The sequence below is a fragment of the Brassica oleracea genome, chromosome C7, assembly GCF_000695525.1.
Source record: "Brassica oleracea var. oleracea cultivar TO1000 chromosome C7, BOL, whole genome shotgun sequence".
Classification (NCBI taxonomy): Eukaryota; Viridiplantae; Streptophyta; class Magnoliopsida; order Brassicales; family Brassicaceae; genus Brassica; species Brassica oleracea.
Window position 1 is genome coordinate 24172719 of NC_027754.1, and position 15042 is coordinate 24187760.

General features: G+C 37.2%; 1 protein-coding gene across 1 annotated transcript; it reads right to left on the reverse strand.

Annotated features, from left to right (window-relative positions):
• Window positions 1-10689: 10689 nt before the first annotated feature.
• Window positions 10690-12897, reverse strand: LOC106301260. Its single transcript, XM_013737619.1, has 2 exons — window positions 12663-12897; window positions 10690-12246 (listed from the first exon to the last, which is right to left on the reverse strand). Exons 1-2 carry the CDS (start codon window positions 12743-12745, stop codon window positions 10779-10781), a joined length of 1551 nt encoding a protein of 516 aa, XP_013593073.1. The 5' UTR covers window positions 12746-12897; the 3' UTR covers window positions 10690-10778.
• Between the last annotated feature and the right edge of the window lie 2145 nt (window positions 12898-15042).

Below are 15042 nucleotides of genomic sequence, written 5' to 3' on the forward strand. Positions count from 1 at the left end.
TATTTAGCATAAACCATGTGTAAATAATTTATCTCGTATCTGAATTTATCAAACCTCAAAAACATATAATTAGATCAATCAGTTTAATCGAACTTAGCATACAGTCTTAAACCTCAAGACATTAGATTTTATCATGAATCTATTAACCTAGTATACTGATTCTCAATTCTCAAAGACATTCAAATCAGATCAATATAACTTATCATATGGATTATTTAGGGTTCCTATTTAAAACAGATCAAATTACAAAACTATCAATCCTAGCAGATGATATTAAATCTCAAGAATCATGCAGTCAGATCATTCGGATTTTAAACAAGTAAACCTCAATCAATCTATCAACCTATCGGATTATATAAGCAAAACAAGCTAGCAACCTATCGGATTCAATTAATGTTCTAACAGGCTGATCGGTTTAAACAATTTTAAATCAGATGAACAATTAACCAAGCAGGATGAGAAAATAAATCTATCAATTTAACGGTCAAACAATTCTAGCAACATAACATCAGATTCAATCAGATTTAAAACGTCAATGATCAAAACCGAAAACAGTTTTGATTTCAAAATATTCGATTAGGGTTTTAATATGTGATTTGATAATTATAGTATAATTAATTTTGATACTTATATTATTTAAGGTTTATAGATATAGGGTTAGGATTTATTGGATTTTAACTTGTAAAAACCGATTTGGGGTTTTAACAGTGCCGGTCCGGAGTTGTCCGGCGCCTAAAGCGGTTTAAAAAAATATTGCCCCTCTTTCTCAAAAAAAAGTTATTTTTCTTTAATTATAATTAAATTATACTCCTTCTGTTCCTAAATATAATATGTTGTGGTAAAAACACGCATATTAAAAAAAACATTGTTTTGTCTATAAAGTATCACTAAAACTAGAAATTAATATTATTCAGTCAATTACAAAATAGATTATCAATATAATTGGTTGTACATTTTTTAATAAAGTAAAAAGTTACCTAGAAAAATGAAAGCATCTTATATATTGGAACATCAAAATTCTTTAAAACATCCTACGTTTAGAAATAGATGTAGTATATTTTAACTGCATAATCAAAAAAGAACCAAATATTATTAAAAGTTAAGTTGTTTCTAAAGAAATAAAAAACAAAACATCAAAACATTATTTACGGTTCATCTTGTCATATTTTTTTCATTTTATTTGCAGTTTCACTCAGTCGATTTTTAATTTATTTTTATAGCATTTTCTACAAATTCAAAGGAACGCACGAACAAAATATATAATTTATAGGTAGAGCACAACATATAATAAAATCACGCTAACATCAAATTCACCAATTTTACTGTGTTTATAAAGTTTTAAAAAATATTAGAACCCTATTATAGTTTAATGCTTTTGAATTTCAAAACTTTCTAACAAATTTACAAAAAGTTACAAAAAAGCTATTCCTAAAAGATCAATCACAATAAAACAGTGGATAATGAGCAATTGATCATTCAAAATAAAAAGGATCGTTGAAAGAAATAAAAAGAAAGAAACTGAGGAGAAACAATTAGGTTTTGGTTAATTACATTATTCATCTAGTAATATATCATTTAATATAATATGTTTATTAAAGAAACTAAATGGTGATGAAAAAGAAAGAAAAGAAATTAAAGGGTTGCTAGAAAAGGTAACGAAATCCTATGTATATTTTGAATGAATAAACTCTTTTGTTATTATTCCCGGAAAAGGAAAAAAAAGTTATAATTATATCACAAACAAAAGCTAAAGTAAACGTCGAACCAAATACCTCTAGGCTCCAAGGGAATACAACCACTGGACTACAATGAACTTTGTAAACACTGGCGCCCCTAAAGTATTTATCATTTTGGCGCCTAAAGCCCTGGTTTTACGGGCTTTAGCACAGGGCCTGCCCTGGATTTTAATCATGTAGGAACATGATTTAGGGTTTGGGGTATCGAACTTTTAGAGGTTCGATTTACTCAATTCGGATTTTTGATCTATTACCCTATGGTTTTGATTCATAAAGATTAGGGTTTTAGGGTTTCATTCTTTATCAATCAATCCATGTTCGATTATGGATTCTTAGGTTTTGAATTACCTTTTAACCTTAGATGATTGTTGAATCGGACCACCAAAGGAGTTGAGCCGCGAGCTGGACACGAACGGGACGCGAGCTGGACAGATCGAGTCGCTTCTATCGGGTCGCAGACGTCCTTTGTTGCTTGATCGGGAACGCCTTGATCGTCAGACGCGAGCTGTCTGATGCTGTTGTGAACGAGGAAGAGGTCGCGTGCTGGAGCTTCTCTCGGGTCGCGAACATCTGAGCTAGGATGGAACGCCTTGGGCTGAAGCTGATCGGGGACGCGAGCTTGAACATATGCGGGAACAAGAGACGCGATCGGGGTTTAGGGTTTGTCGGATCGCCGGTTAGGGTTAGGGTTTTTCGATTTGGGTATTAGCTTAGAGATTTAGAGATCAATCGTGCTGATAACGTGTTATAAAAGTAATGGAAAAATTTATCTTTATTCATAACATAGAAGTAACATAGAAGTTCCTTATATAGGAGATTACACCGTCATAGATAAATGGAAAGATTACAAATCATAATCTCTTGGTTATGAGCCATCCACAATCTGGTTCATAACAGTTTTGTTTGTTTTTAATTCTTTTTCTATTAATTTATAGGCTTTGTTAATTATTGTTGGGAGAAAAATAATAACTAATGTACAAGTTGTGTTCAAACCAAAACTGAACACCAAAGACAATGCTAATCTGCTATGTATGCTTCAAATGCTTCAAATCCATCAAAAATTCATCAGACTTAACAACTAAAACCACAAGGTTACACTCATGATTAAAAAACTTCATCCTATCATTGTATTTAGTAGAATTCTGGATCAATTTGATTCCTCTTGTATTTCAAATTGGAATGCTTAAACTCTCTAGCGTCGTTCATTTTGTTGGCTATCCAATAGGTATGCTTCTTAAAACAAATTGTATTTTTGTTTTCTATTTTTATATTGTTGACTTACAAGTTGCAAGTAGGATGATGTAATTTTGGCAGTGGATGGTTTTATAGTTGGAAACGATGGGGAAAGTAAGTTTTTGTTATGCATATTGTTTTATATTTATATATTAGGACTGACTTTCATAATTTTTTCCTTTATAGTTTATTTTAGTGAAGTATATAGAATTTATTTGGATGGTTACATCTCGCTTAAAAGTCCAGAAGAAATCATTCGTCTCAAAATTTTGAGGAAATGAGTAGTCCACATTTTCAAAGTTAAAGTCGTACATGTGAGTCCATTAGAAACAGTTCATAAGAAAATTTTATTCTTTTTCAATTCAGCCAGACATTATCTTTGCTTTGTGCCATTGAATTCATCTTTTTTGTTCATTTCGTTTCACTTTGTTAATCAGATTATTTACTTGGAATGTGGTGATAAGGGTCGACCAAACTATTTTATTTTTGCCGGATTTGTATTCACAGATGATATTTATGGCGTCAAAATCTCACAGGTTTTGTGTGGGTTTCCTTCGCTATTTTCTGACCAAGTTTTAATGATGTGTTGGTCTTCATAAGTTTAATCTGTATATGTATTTTGTAGGTACCGGAAGATGAGATAAACATTGCTACACATCTTTTGCTGGGCGATTGGTTGTGAAAGTTAACTGTGTTGAAGTACGTATAGTGAATGCACTTTCTGAGGTGATTCATAAGATGAGTTACGTGAGGTTCGATCTTCGAACAAGAGAAGTTATAATCATCAACTTAAGCTGTTTCAAGGAGGTGAATGCTTCACTTCTGTGGTGTTATGGAGTTTTGAAGTCTTCTTCTTTGTCATGAAGACTAGTATGATCCTTTTCTAATTATGTATATTTGAGACTACATTTATATGATCTGTTTTTTTTTGTTCTGTGACTAGCTTTGTAAAACACTCCTCACTTGTCTTTATTGTTTCTATATCATTAACGTTTTATGAGTTGTGATATTGCCTAATTCCATACGTATAAGAAGAAGTCCCCACTCCCCATAACAAGTTATAACATCTGATTGAATAATGTTTTGTTGTGTACAACTGTATAATGTTGTTTCAGTTTCTTTCATCTGCTTTTTTGTTTGGAATCAATTCCATTGTTGGATTGTAGTGTTCATGTTTTGTTGGAAAAACTCAGATTCTGGTTGCTAGGAGACACCTTAGGAGGTTGATGAGAATCTGTGTGAAATTGTCTGTTAAAGTGAGTGTTGGGATCAATGGTTCAGTGGAGGTTTTGTCTAGAGGTCACGTACCTGGCGGTAAGTATAATCTGATATGGCTTTACGCTCTATGGTACTGGAGTCAAGGTGATCTCATGGAACTTTGTGTGTTCTCTACTCTGTCGGTTTGCCGGAACTAAAGGTCCTTATGGAATCACATTGGAAAGAGTCTCTGACAACTTAAGTGTGTCTTGAGACAAACTCATGTTGAGGCCTTCAGCTAGCAGATGTACAAGGGATCTTATGGTCAGATTTTACAGTGTGACCTGAAGCTCTTCAGCATGAATGCACCTTCTTTGCTAGCTGAGCATCAACTCCAAGCTCTACTACAAGAGCATAGGATAGGTAGATGCTACCATATGCAATCAGTGTTTGCAACTTACATATAATGCAGTTTTTTGTTTCTCATCTAAGCAGCCAGAATGAACTAAGAATATCAGAAATTTAACATTTACACCCAAAAAAAAAACTAAGAATATCATACACTGCAGGGAAGACATTCTTGTATAGTGTATGGCGCTTTGAAGCTTTAATTTCTGTCACCCGATATGTTCCTTGGATGATTTGTATTTTTATTATTATCTAAAACCTTTATCACACTGGCAGTATTTTATTGGAGGATCATGCCAAAACTGCTCCAACAGCAAGGTTACCCCTTATTACTGGTCGTGGATACAATAACAAAGGATCATCTTACAGACATTTTGTAACTTCTACTTACAGCTCTTTTTTTTTTTTTTTACCTAGAAGAGGTGACTCTTATGGAAACTGACTGATTAAATTCTTTGACAACCGTTTCATTTGGAACTTAATTTCTTCAATAAGCCAAATATGATTCTTCATTATCCCGTGAGAGTCTTTTATATTGAAGATACAGAGAAAATACAGAGAAATCAGCTAGATGAGATGTTTAGTGGTTTAATGGAGTTGTGCACTCCTCTCAGCTGTCACAAATTCGATTTTCCATTTGTCCATTATTACAGTTCGCATCCACTAGAACACATGCCACATGATTACGTATATAACATATGATTGTAATTTGTGTATGATATTAATTATTGGGCTGGTAGAGGCTATGTAGCTCATCTTTTTTTCCTTTTTCTTTGTAACCCCCGAGGCTATGCGTAACCCTATATATTTCTAGACGTGGCCCTAATCATCGTTAACACAAAGCCGTAGTTAATCCATCTCTCTTGTTTTTATTGGCTCATCATCCTGTCAGGTATTAGATCTCTGTTCTTTTCACATGACTACTCTGTGATCATATGAATACCATTTGAATTCGGGGCTGTTATCAAGCTTTATCTCGAACTTTCTAGGTTTTGGTCTTTATGGTTAATGAATGTCTGAAATTATATGGCTTTAACCGTTTGTTTTGTTGGTCTCGTTACAGGAACAAATGTATAATATTGTGAAGTCTGGAAAAGGTCGTTTCTTCCTAACATCATCAACTGTAAGAAATTACTTTCCCTCGGTTACATATGCACCAAGTAGACGTCTGCTGCATAGAGTCCCTAGACCCGTGGGTGAATTTAGGGATTCAAATGGTAGGCCTTTCCCTAGACTCGTGGTGGTAGATCCCTTTGCTAGACCATTGCCTTCTGAGTGGATCTTGTCGTTGATTAAGAGTATGAAACGCCTGAGCAAAGAAGAAAAACACGAATTTAGGTTTATATTTAGTGAAGTGTTGGGGCTTCCAACCCCCTCCCAAAACTCCAAAAGGACCAGATGAGAGGTTTGTTGTGAAGTTGATAAAGTTTGAAAAGTCTAAGTATAATCGTGTGCTTAGAGAAGTTGCATGGGCCAAAACTACCAAAGAAAAGACATCAATGTCCAAGTTTTACCTGGGCGGGAGTTATAAGGTTGTTGACAATGTCCCTTCCATTGTCAAACAATATATCACAAAGGAAGAAGCTGAAGACCTTGCTGCCAAGCTCAATGCTGCTGGTGGAGTCGCTGTTATCATGGAGGTTGATGAAGAGGAGGCTGTTATCAAGGAGTTTGATGAAGAGGAGGGATGATCGAGAAATTGTCCTAAGGATGTGGATGCTTGTCTTTTATTGTGTGTGTTTGGCATCGAAGACTATTATCATCTTCTTCTTTTTCGCTTTTCAGTTTGGTGTTGATACTACTTTATATGATCTGGTGTTGTGACTCCTAATGTGTTGTCTTTACTGTTTTCTTTTTGAGCAACTAGATATTTTATAAATTAAAAGTAGAGATGCAAATAGAGGTTCAGGCCCAAAGATGCTAGCCCATAGAAAAACAAGGAGGAGAAACATGAGCCACAAGGGTCTGCTTAGCTAAAAAATCAGCATCGCTGTTCTGAGAACGGGAGATGTGATTGAAGACGATAGAATCGAAACTGGTAGATAGACTCTTGATATCCTAGAGAACACCATAAATTTCTTTCAGCTGATTCGGGGTGGAGATCGCTCTGATGAGCGTTGCGCAATCTGAGAGGAACGTGACCGAGGGAAGTTCCAGTTTCCTTGCTTCTGTGATTCCTTTGTGGAGGGCCAGTGATTCGGCCATGAGAGGAGAGTTAACATCGTCGATGATGCTTGTGCCTGTCGAGAGGGATCCCAATTGTTCACTGGTGAAGCGCCAAGTGATACCTGCACGCTTTGATGAAGCGTCCCAAGCGGCATCTACGAAGCAGCAGAGCGTATGGGGAAGTCTAGGGGATTGTCGATGGGTTGATCTAACCTGTAAGGCTTCGCTCCCACTCGAAAGGTACGAACTTTGAACTTGGTCCCATTCCAACGCGGTAGCTAAGCATTTTGTTGCTACTTCCGAAGGTTGAGTCGTTTTGTCCTAAAAAATTAACTTGTTTCTTGCCAACCACAGGGACCAGCAGATCCACGAGAGTACTGGTGCTCTAATGCCTATAGGTGGGAGACAGATATTCTCTCTAGATTTCACCACCAACGCTTTAAATTCCGCCTCATCTGCTATGTGGACTGGTGATTTAAGGGGAATCAGACGCCACACTTCTTTGGCAAACGAGCATTAGAAGAAGACGTGCATCGCTGTTTCTTATTTCTTACAACGGGGGCATAGGACTGTAGAGTTCATGCCTCGTCGTTGTAGCTCACTCCCTAGTGGTAAGGCTCCTTGAATACACGACCACAAGAATAATTTAAGTTTTGGTGCCGTTTTGGAGGACCAAATATCTTTTATCCAATTGAATTCCAGGTCAGGGGAGGGTTGTATAGCTGTCGCTTGAGGACCAAGGAACGCCGTGGTCTGAGCTTTTGAGTTATAGCCAGACTTCTTTGAGTAGATCCATGAGTCAAGAGGGAGCCACACGAATATATCTTCGGCCCCTTCCTTGCTTGGCCTTAGACTTTGTATCTGCTTGCTAAAGTCTGGTAAGAGTTTTTCTATTCTATCTTTGTTCCACTGGAGGTTATCTGTGAGGAGATCAGAGACTCTAAGATCCAGAGCTGATTCATGGATTGGACCAAAGGGATTTGTCTGGGAGTTGAGAGAGATCCACGAATCCTTCCAAATCTTTGTAATTCTGACCATTTCCAATTGCTTTTCCTAGGTGTTCTTGGAGAAGATCCCTGCCGTAGAGAATGCTTCTCCAACCATGGGAGCAGACAGCTGGGGTTTGAGCGTCGAGGAAGCTCCTCTTGTGGCAGTATTTTCCGGTAAGCCCCCTAGCTAATAAGCAGCTTGGTGACATTAATATTCTCCAGACAATCTTTGCCAAAAGAGCCTGGTTAGAGATTTGAATATCTAGTAAACCAAGGCCGCCTGTTGCTTTGGGTTTTGTTAACTTTTCCCAAGCTAACCAACACATAATTTTCTTGTCAGGAGACTTGTCCCACCAGAACCGCGTGAAAGCAGATTGTATTCTGTTGCAAAGACTTTGTGGGAGTTGGAAGCAAGACATTGCGTACGTGGGTATGGTGTGGAGCACTGCCTTTAGCATGGTGAGCTTTCCTGCACGGGAGAGGAACCTTGTGGACCAGTTTGAGGCTTGTTGTCTGATCCTATCTACTATCGAGGTAAAGAGGTCTCTCTTTTTTCTCACGAAGTGCTCTGGGAGGCCTAGGTATTTACCTACGCCTCCTTCCTTTTGAATTCCCAGTAGATCTTTTGCTATTTTCTTAGTTTCCTGAGGAGTCTTCACAGAGAAGGTGAATGAGGATTTGGAGATATTAACTTTCTGCCCTGACACCTTTTCATAATCTCGCAGGATTTGGAGCAGGGAGAGGCAACTCTCCGATGAAGAGTTACAGAAGATCATTGTGTCATCCACAAATAGAAGGTGGTTTACTCGGGGGCTGCCTCTAGCCACACGCACACCTCTCATTGTGCCTTCTAGTTCCGCCTTTCTGCACAGGCCCGACATAACCTCTCCACAAAGGATGAAGAGATAAGGCGAGATGGGGTCTCCTTGCCTAATACCACGGTGAGGACTTACTGCTCCATACACTGAATCATTTATTAGATAGGAGTAAGAGACCGTTGTCACACATTGCATGATCCAATTGATCCATTTGGTATGGAAACCTAGACGAGTCATCACTTGAGAGAGGAAATTCCATTCAACTCTATCGTAGGCTTTAGACATGTCCATTTTGACCGCCATGGCACACTATTTCTGAGCCTGTGAAGTCTTTAGATATTGCAAAACATCATGTGTGATTAACACACTGTCTGTTATTGCGCGTCTAGGGATGAAAGCTGATTGATTCTCCGAGATGATGGAGCTCAGGACAGGCTTCAGTCGCAAGGAGAGAAGCTTCGATAGAATCTTGTAATACACGTTACACAGAGCGATAGGTCGATACTCATCCACTCTCTTTGCACATTGAATCTTGGAAATTAATCTAACGTGTGTTTCATTCAGCGTAGGTGACAAGATTCCGGTTGAGAAGATCTCTTGAATCTCTTTTATGACTGAGGAGCCGATTGTCTCCCAGTTTGAATGGAAGAAACTCGCAAAGAAGCCGTCGGGACCTGGTGCCTTGTCTGCGTGAATAGCAAAGAGTGCTTCTTTTATTTCTGTGGGTGACGGGTCCTTGGTAAGGGTATCATTCCATTCCTCTGTTACACAAGGTTTGAGTGCTTGGATAACCGTGACACTGTTATCTTCTATCTGATTTGCAGTGAAGAGCCTGTCATAATAGGAGCAGACAACAGCTGAGATTTGTTCTTCCTCGAAATAAGGTACGCCGTGGTCATTTTCCAAAACCGTTAGTCTGTTTCTTGCTTTCCTAGACTCTGTCACTGCGACTTTGTCACTGCGTGAAAATATTCTGAATTTGAGTCTCCAAGGGTCAGCCAGAGTTGGCGGTTTCTTTGTTTCCAGTAGGCTTCTTCAGATAGATAGGCTTTTAGAAGGAGCTTATTTATATTTTGGATTCTCTCTTCGTTAGGTTCATCCTTGGACATTTGCTCGTCCAGCTCCTCCCGCAGCTCCTCTATTACCTTTCTACTGTTCTCGTGGAACATTTTGCACCATTTGCAGATGGCTTTGCGACATAAGGCCAGCCTTGCTTGCATTCCCAGATAATCACAGTTGTTCCAGACTTCCGTTACTAGGGCTTTGACATCTTTATTATCTTTTAAGCGTCAGTCGTAGCGGAACAAGTTGTGACCTTTCTTTTTTTTTTTGTGTCGAGATACGAGATGATGGGGCGGTGGTCAGATCCCTCAAACTTGAGATACTGACAGCGGCGTGAGGGAAAGAGCTCGATCCATTCTGGATTGCTCAGAGCTCTGTCAAGCTGGCACCGTACGAGGTGTGTACCTCTTTTACCTCTCCAGGAGAAGACGTTTCCGGAGTGTTTTAGATCAAAGAGGTCATTTTCAGATAGATAATACTACGAATATGTCTTTACTGTTTTCTATATATGTCGTTAACGTTCTATGAGTTGTTATATTACCTAATTGCGTTAGATAATACTACGAATAAAAAAAAAAAAAAAGGCCCCATAACAAGTTGAAACTCATGTTGCCTAATACGGAAGCAGCCAACGGTGCTCCAAAGTTGATTAAGTTTGAAGAGTCTAATTTTGATGATGTGCTTAGAGAAGTTGCATGGGCCAAAACTAAAGAAGAAAAGACATTATTGAAGAAAAGACATTATTGTACCAGTTTTACCTGAGCGAGAGTTATGAGATTTTTTTTTATGTCCCTTCCATTGTTAAACAATATGTCACAAAGGAAGAAGCTGAAGACCTTGTTGCCAAGCTCAATGCTGCTGGTGGACTCGCTGTTCTCGAGGAGGTGGAGGAAGAGGAGAAATGATTGAGAAATCATCTTTTTCAAATTATGTTTTTTTAAGAAAAACTCGTTTTTCAATCTGTTCTTTAGTATATGATCTACCGCTGTAAGACTTTTCACTGTTTCTACCATTGGTTAATAAAGAGTCTCGAAGGCATTTAGCTTCACTGCCACTACAAGCATAAACACAGCGATCAAACGAGAAACATGCTACTCCATGCAAAAAATGCTCCCTGATCATAAAGCCCACTGGGCTTTGCATTATTATATAATAATATCTTCTTTTTTTTATTTCTTTATTAGACCCATTGGTTTGGCAAGAGAGCAGCCTGGTAACAAGTTGTGATGAGGACCCTTAACAAAAAGACTCACAAACTCGTCGTCTTCTTCACCAAAACATGAGCTGCTGCTGCTGCTTCTACCTTCTCTCACTTCCTTAAACCTATCCATCAAATGAAGCCCCGTCAAGTGATCTCCCCATATATCATAATACCTATACTCTTCTTCTTCGTCTTTCACTTCACTTCTTGACTTGGCTCCAGGAGCTCTCGCATTTGGAGCCAGGGAGCTTCCTTGTATGATCACCATTGACTTGGTACCCGAAACAGGAAACGTTGCTGAGTGTGATAGCACAGGTTTTGGAGTAGTAGCAGGCTTCGTCGCTGCTTGAGTAACAACAACAGCTGGCGGTTCTGGTGACAATGGAGATCTTGGAGTTGAGTTTCCGCTCTGACTGCTTGACACATCTGTTGTTAACTCGCTGACTGCTCCTTTCTTCTTCTTCTTCTTGTTACGCCTTCTCTTCTTTTCTTTCGCAGTCTTTACAGTGAGTTCTGATGTTTCTTCTACTTGGCAAGAAGAAGAAGAAGCAACTGGCTTTACACTGTTCTCGGAAACCACTTCATTGGACCCTTGCAACGTCTCTTTGCTTATGGATCTTAGCAGAGTATCCATTTCAAGAGAGATAGTGATTGTAGATGGCTTCTCAACTTTTCTAACCGCAACGTTGTTTCTCTCTTCGATGAAGTGATCGTTGAAGCAGAATATCAGAACAAGCAACGCAACGGCAATAAGAAGCGCGATCAAGAGTTTCTTGGCCCGCAGCCACCAAGAGACTGGCTTTTTGTAAAGACTAAGCATCAGAACAGGCGCTGTGGACTTCATAGGCACTGCAAAAACAGCAACTCCAGATGCACAAGAGAGTTCGGTCCGGTAGAAGAAGAGGAACTTGATTGAGTCCCCTGGTTCTATAGACAACCCTTCACACCGTTTCTGCTCCATCAAACCATTTCCCGAGACAGAGATGCTCCACTCCCTTGTGTTCTCCTTACCCAAGAGCTCTTTGGACAAAGGTTTGGTACCTCCTCCTATGCGTGAGAATCCAGTAAAAGGATGAAACTCTATGATGTGGACAGGCTTTAGAGACAGCCACACAACGCTAGATAGATTGTTGCTACTCGTCAGAGCAGAGCTACTACTCCATGATTTGCCAGGACTAAAGAAGGTGACAACAGGATCAAACTGATGATACTCTGATCCTAAAGCCGGAAGCAAAGAGAAGAGGAGGTTTGAACTAGGACAAACATTCTGAACCCCTACACTCCCTCCACCATTAAAGCTCTGAAACCTTTCAGCAAAGTTGGAACCAAGAGAGTCATAGTCAGCCAAGTTATGTAGTGTGTTGACTGAGGAGAGCAAGAGACATGAGAGAAGCAGAAGACAATGAAAGGCCTTTGATGAACCAAATGCTGCTCCTCTGCAAAAACACACACACACACACAAGAGAGAAACATATATAATCAGGGGGAGGGTTCACCAAACTACTTTACAACTTAGAAACATACCCAAAAAAAATGCAATCTTCAAAATAGTACCCAAAAAGAGAGAATGTCATTTGAAGAAATCAGACGTTCTATAAACAGTAAAGAGACAAAGAAGAGATTGACTATTCCTATTGATAGCGAAACTAAAAACCCAGCAGTAGAGCGCATAAAAGAGTAGACTTTTCGATGAACCCACAACAATCAGAGCTCGTGAGAACAAAAAAAAAATCAAAACTTTGGTGAGCTTCGGTAAGAAACAACAGTGACCCATCATCGTAAAAAGGTTGGCGAGCAAGAATAAAAAAAAAAAGAAAAAGAAAGAGGTGAGTTATATAGAAATGGATGGTACCGAAGATGGAAGAAGAAGGAGGAAAGGAGTAGGAGTGGAGGCGTAATCGCTAGGGCTTTTCGGTCCATGTCTGCCCGAAGCATCGAATCACCTACAGACAGACTTGTCGTCTGAAATTTCGGAGCTTTTTCAGTTTTTTTTTTCTTCCTTTGTTTGTAAGAATTAATCGAAAAAAAAAAGGAGCGATTTTGTTGGGTGGGTGGGGTGGGGAGATGAGAGAGCAAACGCCACCTGAGGCGAAGGGAGGCTGAGGACCAATAGACTGGTAAAATTAAAGGAGAGGAACAAGATGACATACTCTTCCTACGAAATTACCTATTTGCCCTCTTCTACTGACCTAGCTGTTTAAAATCCCTCAAAGGCTGGTCCGTTCGTAAATAGTATGGTCTGTGTTTGTCATCACAAATTACTTTCTTTTACTTTTTTTTTTTAATTGGCATTTTCAGACATGTATTTTTGGGACCAAACCATTATTGTCATTTAATTTATAAATCTTTGTCCAAATTTCTTTACTGATTAAGCGATTTAGTGATATGTTTTTTTTTTTATTAAATTTTATATTTATTAATCAAAAAATGAACAAGCATTTACAAATGAAAAGAGAGTAAGCTAAGCTCAAAAGTAAAGTTTCTTTTGGGATCATTTTAAGAATTTCCAACTCCTATTGTCGAACATATGCTTCCATCCACCATCGGAGCAAACCTTCCAACTTGTGATTCCCAGTGTACTTCAGCGAAGAGAATCTATTGCGGATTGCTTTATCAATCTGCCTAGTGAACGCTTTTGTAGTTACCCAAAGACCCAAATATCTACGAGAGTTACGGTCCTTCCAAATGAAATAAATAGTTGTATGGAAAACCATTCGCAAAAGGATAGAATTCATCTTGTTTCTATTACGCCGTAACATGTTTATACTAATAATATGTTTACACTAATAATTTTGGAACTTTTTTAGTATGATTTCTGTAAATTTTGATAAAAATACTTTTACAGAAAATTTATGGTCAAAATTTTTAAAAGCTATTTGTTTTAGTTCTAAAAAATAGAGCATATAAATTATCCATTATAGAATATGGTTATTTTTATATTTATTCCCATATTTATAGTATGTTTATAGCTATTTTTAATAAACCTTTCTTTTTCTTTCTCAAGTTTCTGAATATTTGTTTGGATAGTAGTTTCATAGATTATTATCATCGGATCTTATAACATTTTCTAGTTTGTAGAAATCAACTTTAGACATACATCAGAGTTATGATTATTATCTATGTATGCCAAATTTAAATCTAAAATATCCTATTTATTATGAATATTTGAAAATATCAACAACCTTTCTTGCATACATCAGCTAGCTAACTTAGAAGATTTGTTTCTTTTGTATAAATTATAGACCTACTGAAAGCATAGTTTTAGTACCAAACAAAAATGTGCGAATGTGTCACTTGTATATTCAACAAACGGTCCTCAATAGACAATATGGATGCTTTCAAATATTGCCTAAGGTTAATATATATATGCATTCCTCCAATTCATTGACCACTCATCTTCTCAAACATAGTTCGTATATACTTTATCTTTTCATTAGACTATATATCAAACCAGTTTTCTTTTGACAACTGATTTAATCACTAAAGTGGTAGAATATTATCTTCAATTTTGTTTGGGCAATTATCCTAAATAGATCATTTTCAAGTTTTGGTCACAAAAATAGACCACAAATAGGAAAATGACCAAAATATTTCATTTAATAGGTAAAATGACACTAATACCCTAGATATATAAAAAGTAAAAAATAAAAAATAAAAAAAAATAATTTTTTTTATAGTTTTTGATTATATGTTTTCAAATTCGAACTTTTTATAAAAAAAAAATTTATGAATTTTTTTTTTTATTTTTTTCAAATTTTCTTTTTGTAATTCGAAAATACTTTTTGAAACTATTTTTAAAATTTTTATTTTCAAATTTTTAATATTTATTTTTTATTTTATAAAATTTTAAACCTCAATCCCAAATCTCCACCCTTTAACTCTAAACCCTAAGGTTTGGATTAGTTATATTTACCTCTTTAATGAAATATTTTGGTCATTTTGTTCCTTAGAATCTATATTTGTGACAAAAACTTTTTTATTGCTATCGTAGGGTATTTTTCATTTTGTTTTATTACTTCTTATTATATATTGTTTTATCGAGTAAATCTTAATTTCCTTATAATGTACTACCTCTGTTCCCGAAAGTAAGATTTTCTAGAGATTTCACGCTTATTAAGAATATAATAAATGTTTACAGTTTAATTTAGGGCTTTTTGCAGAATTGACCTATAACTTAAAGTCAAACACAAAACTAACCTCCTTTTTTTTTGAAAATTGGTTTTGCCCTATTC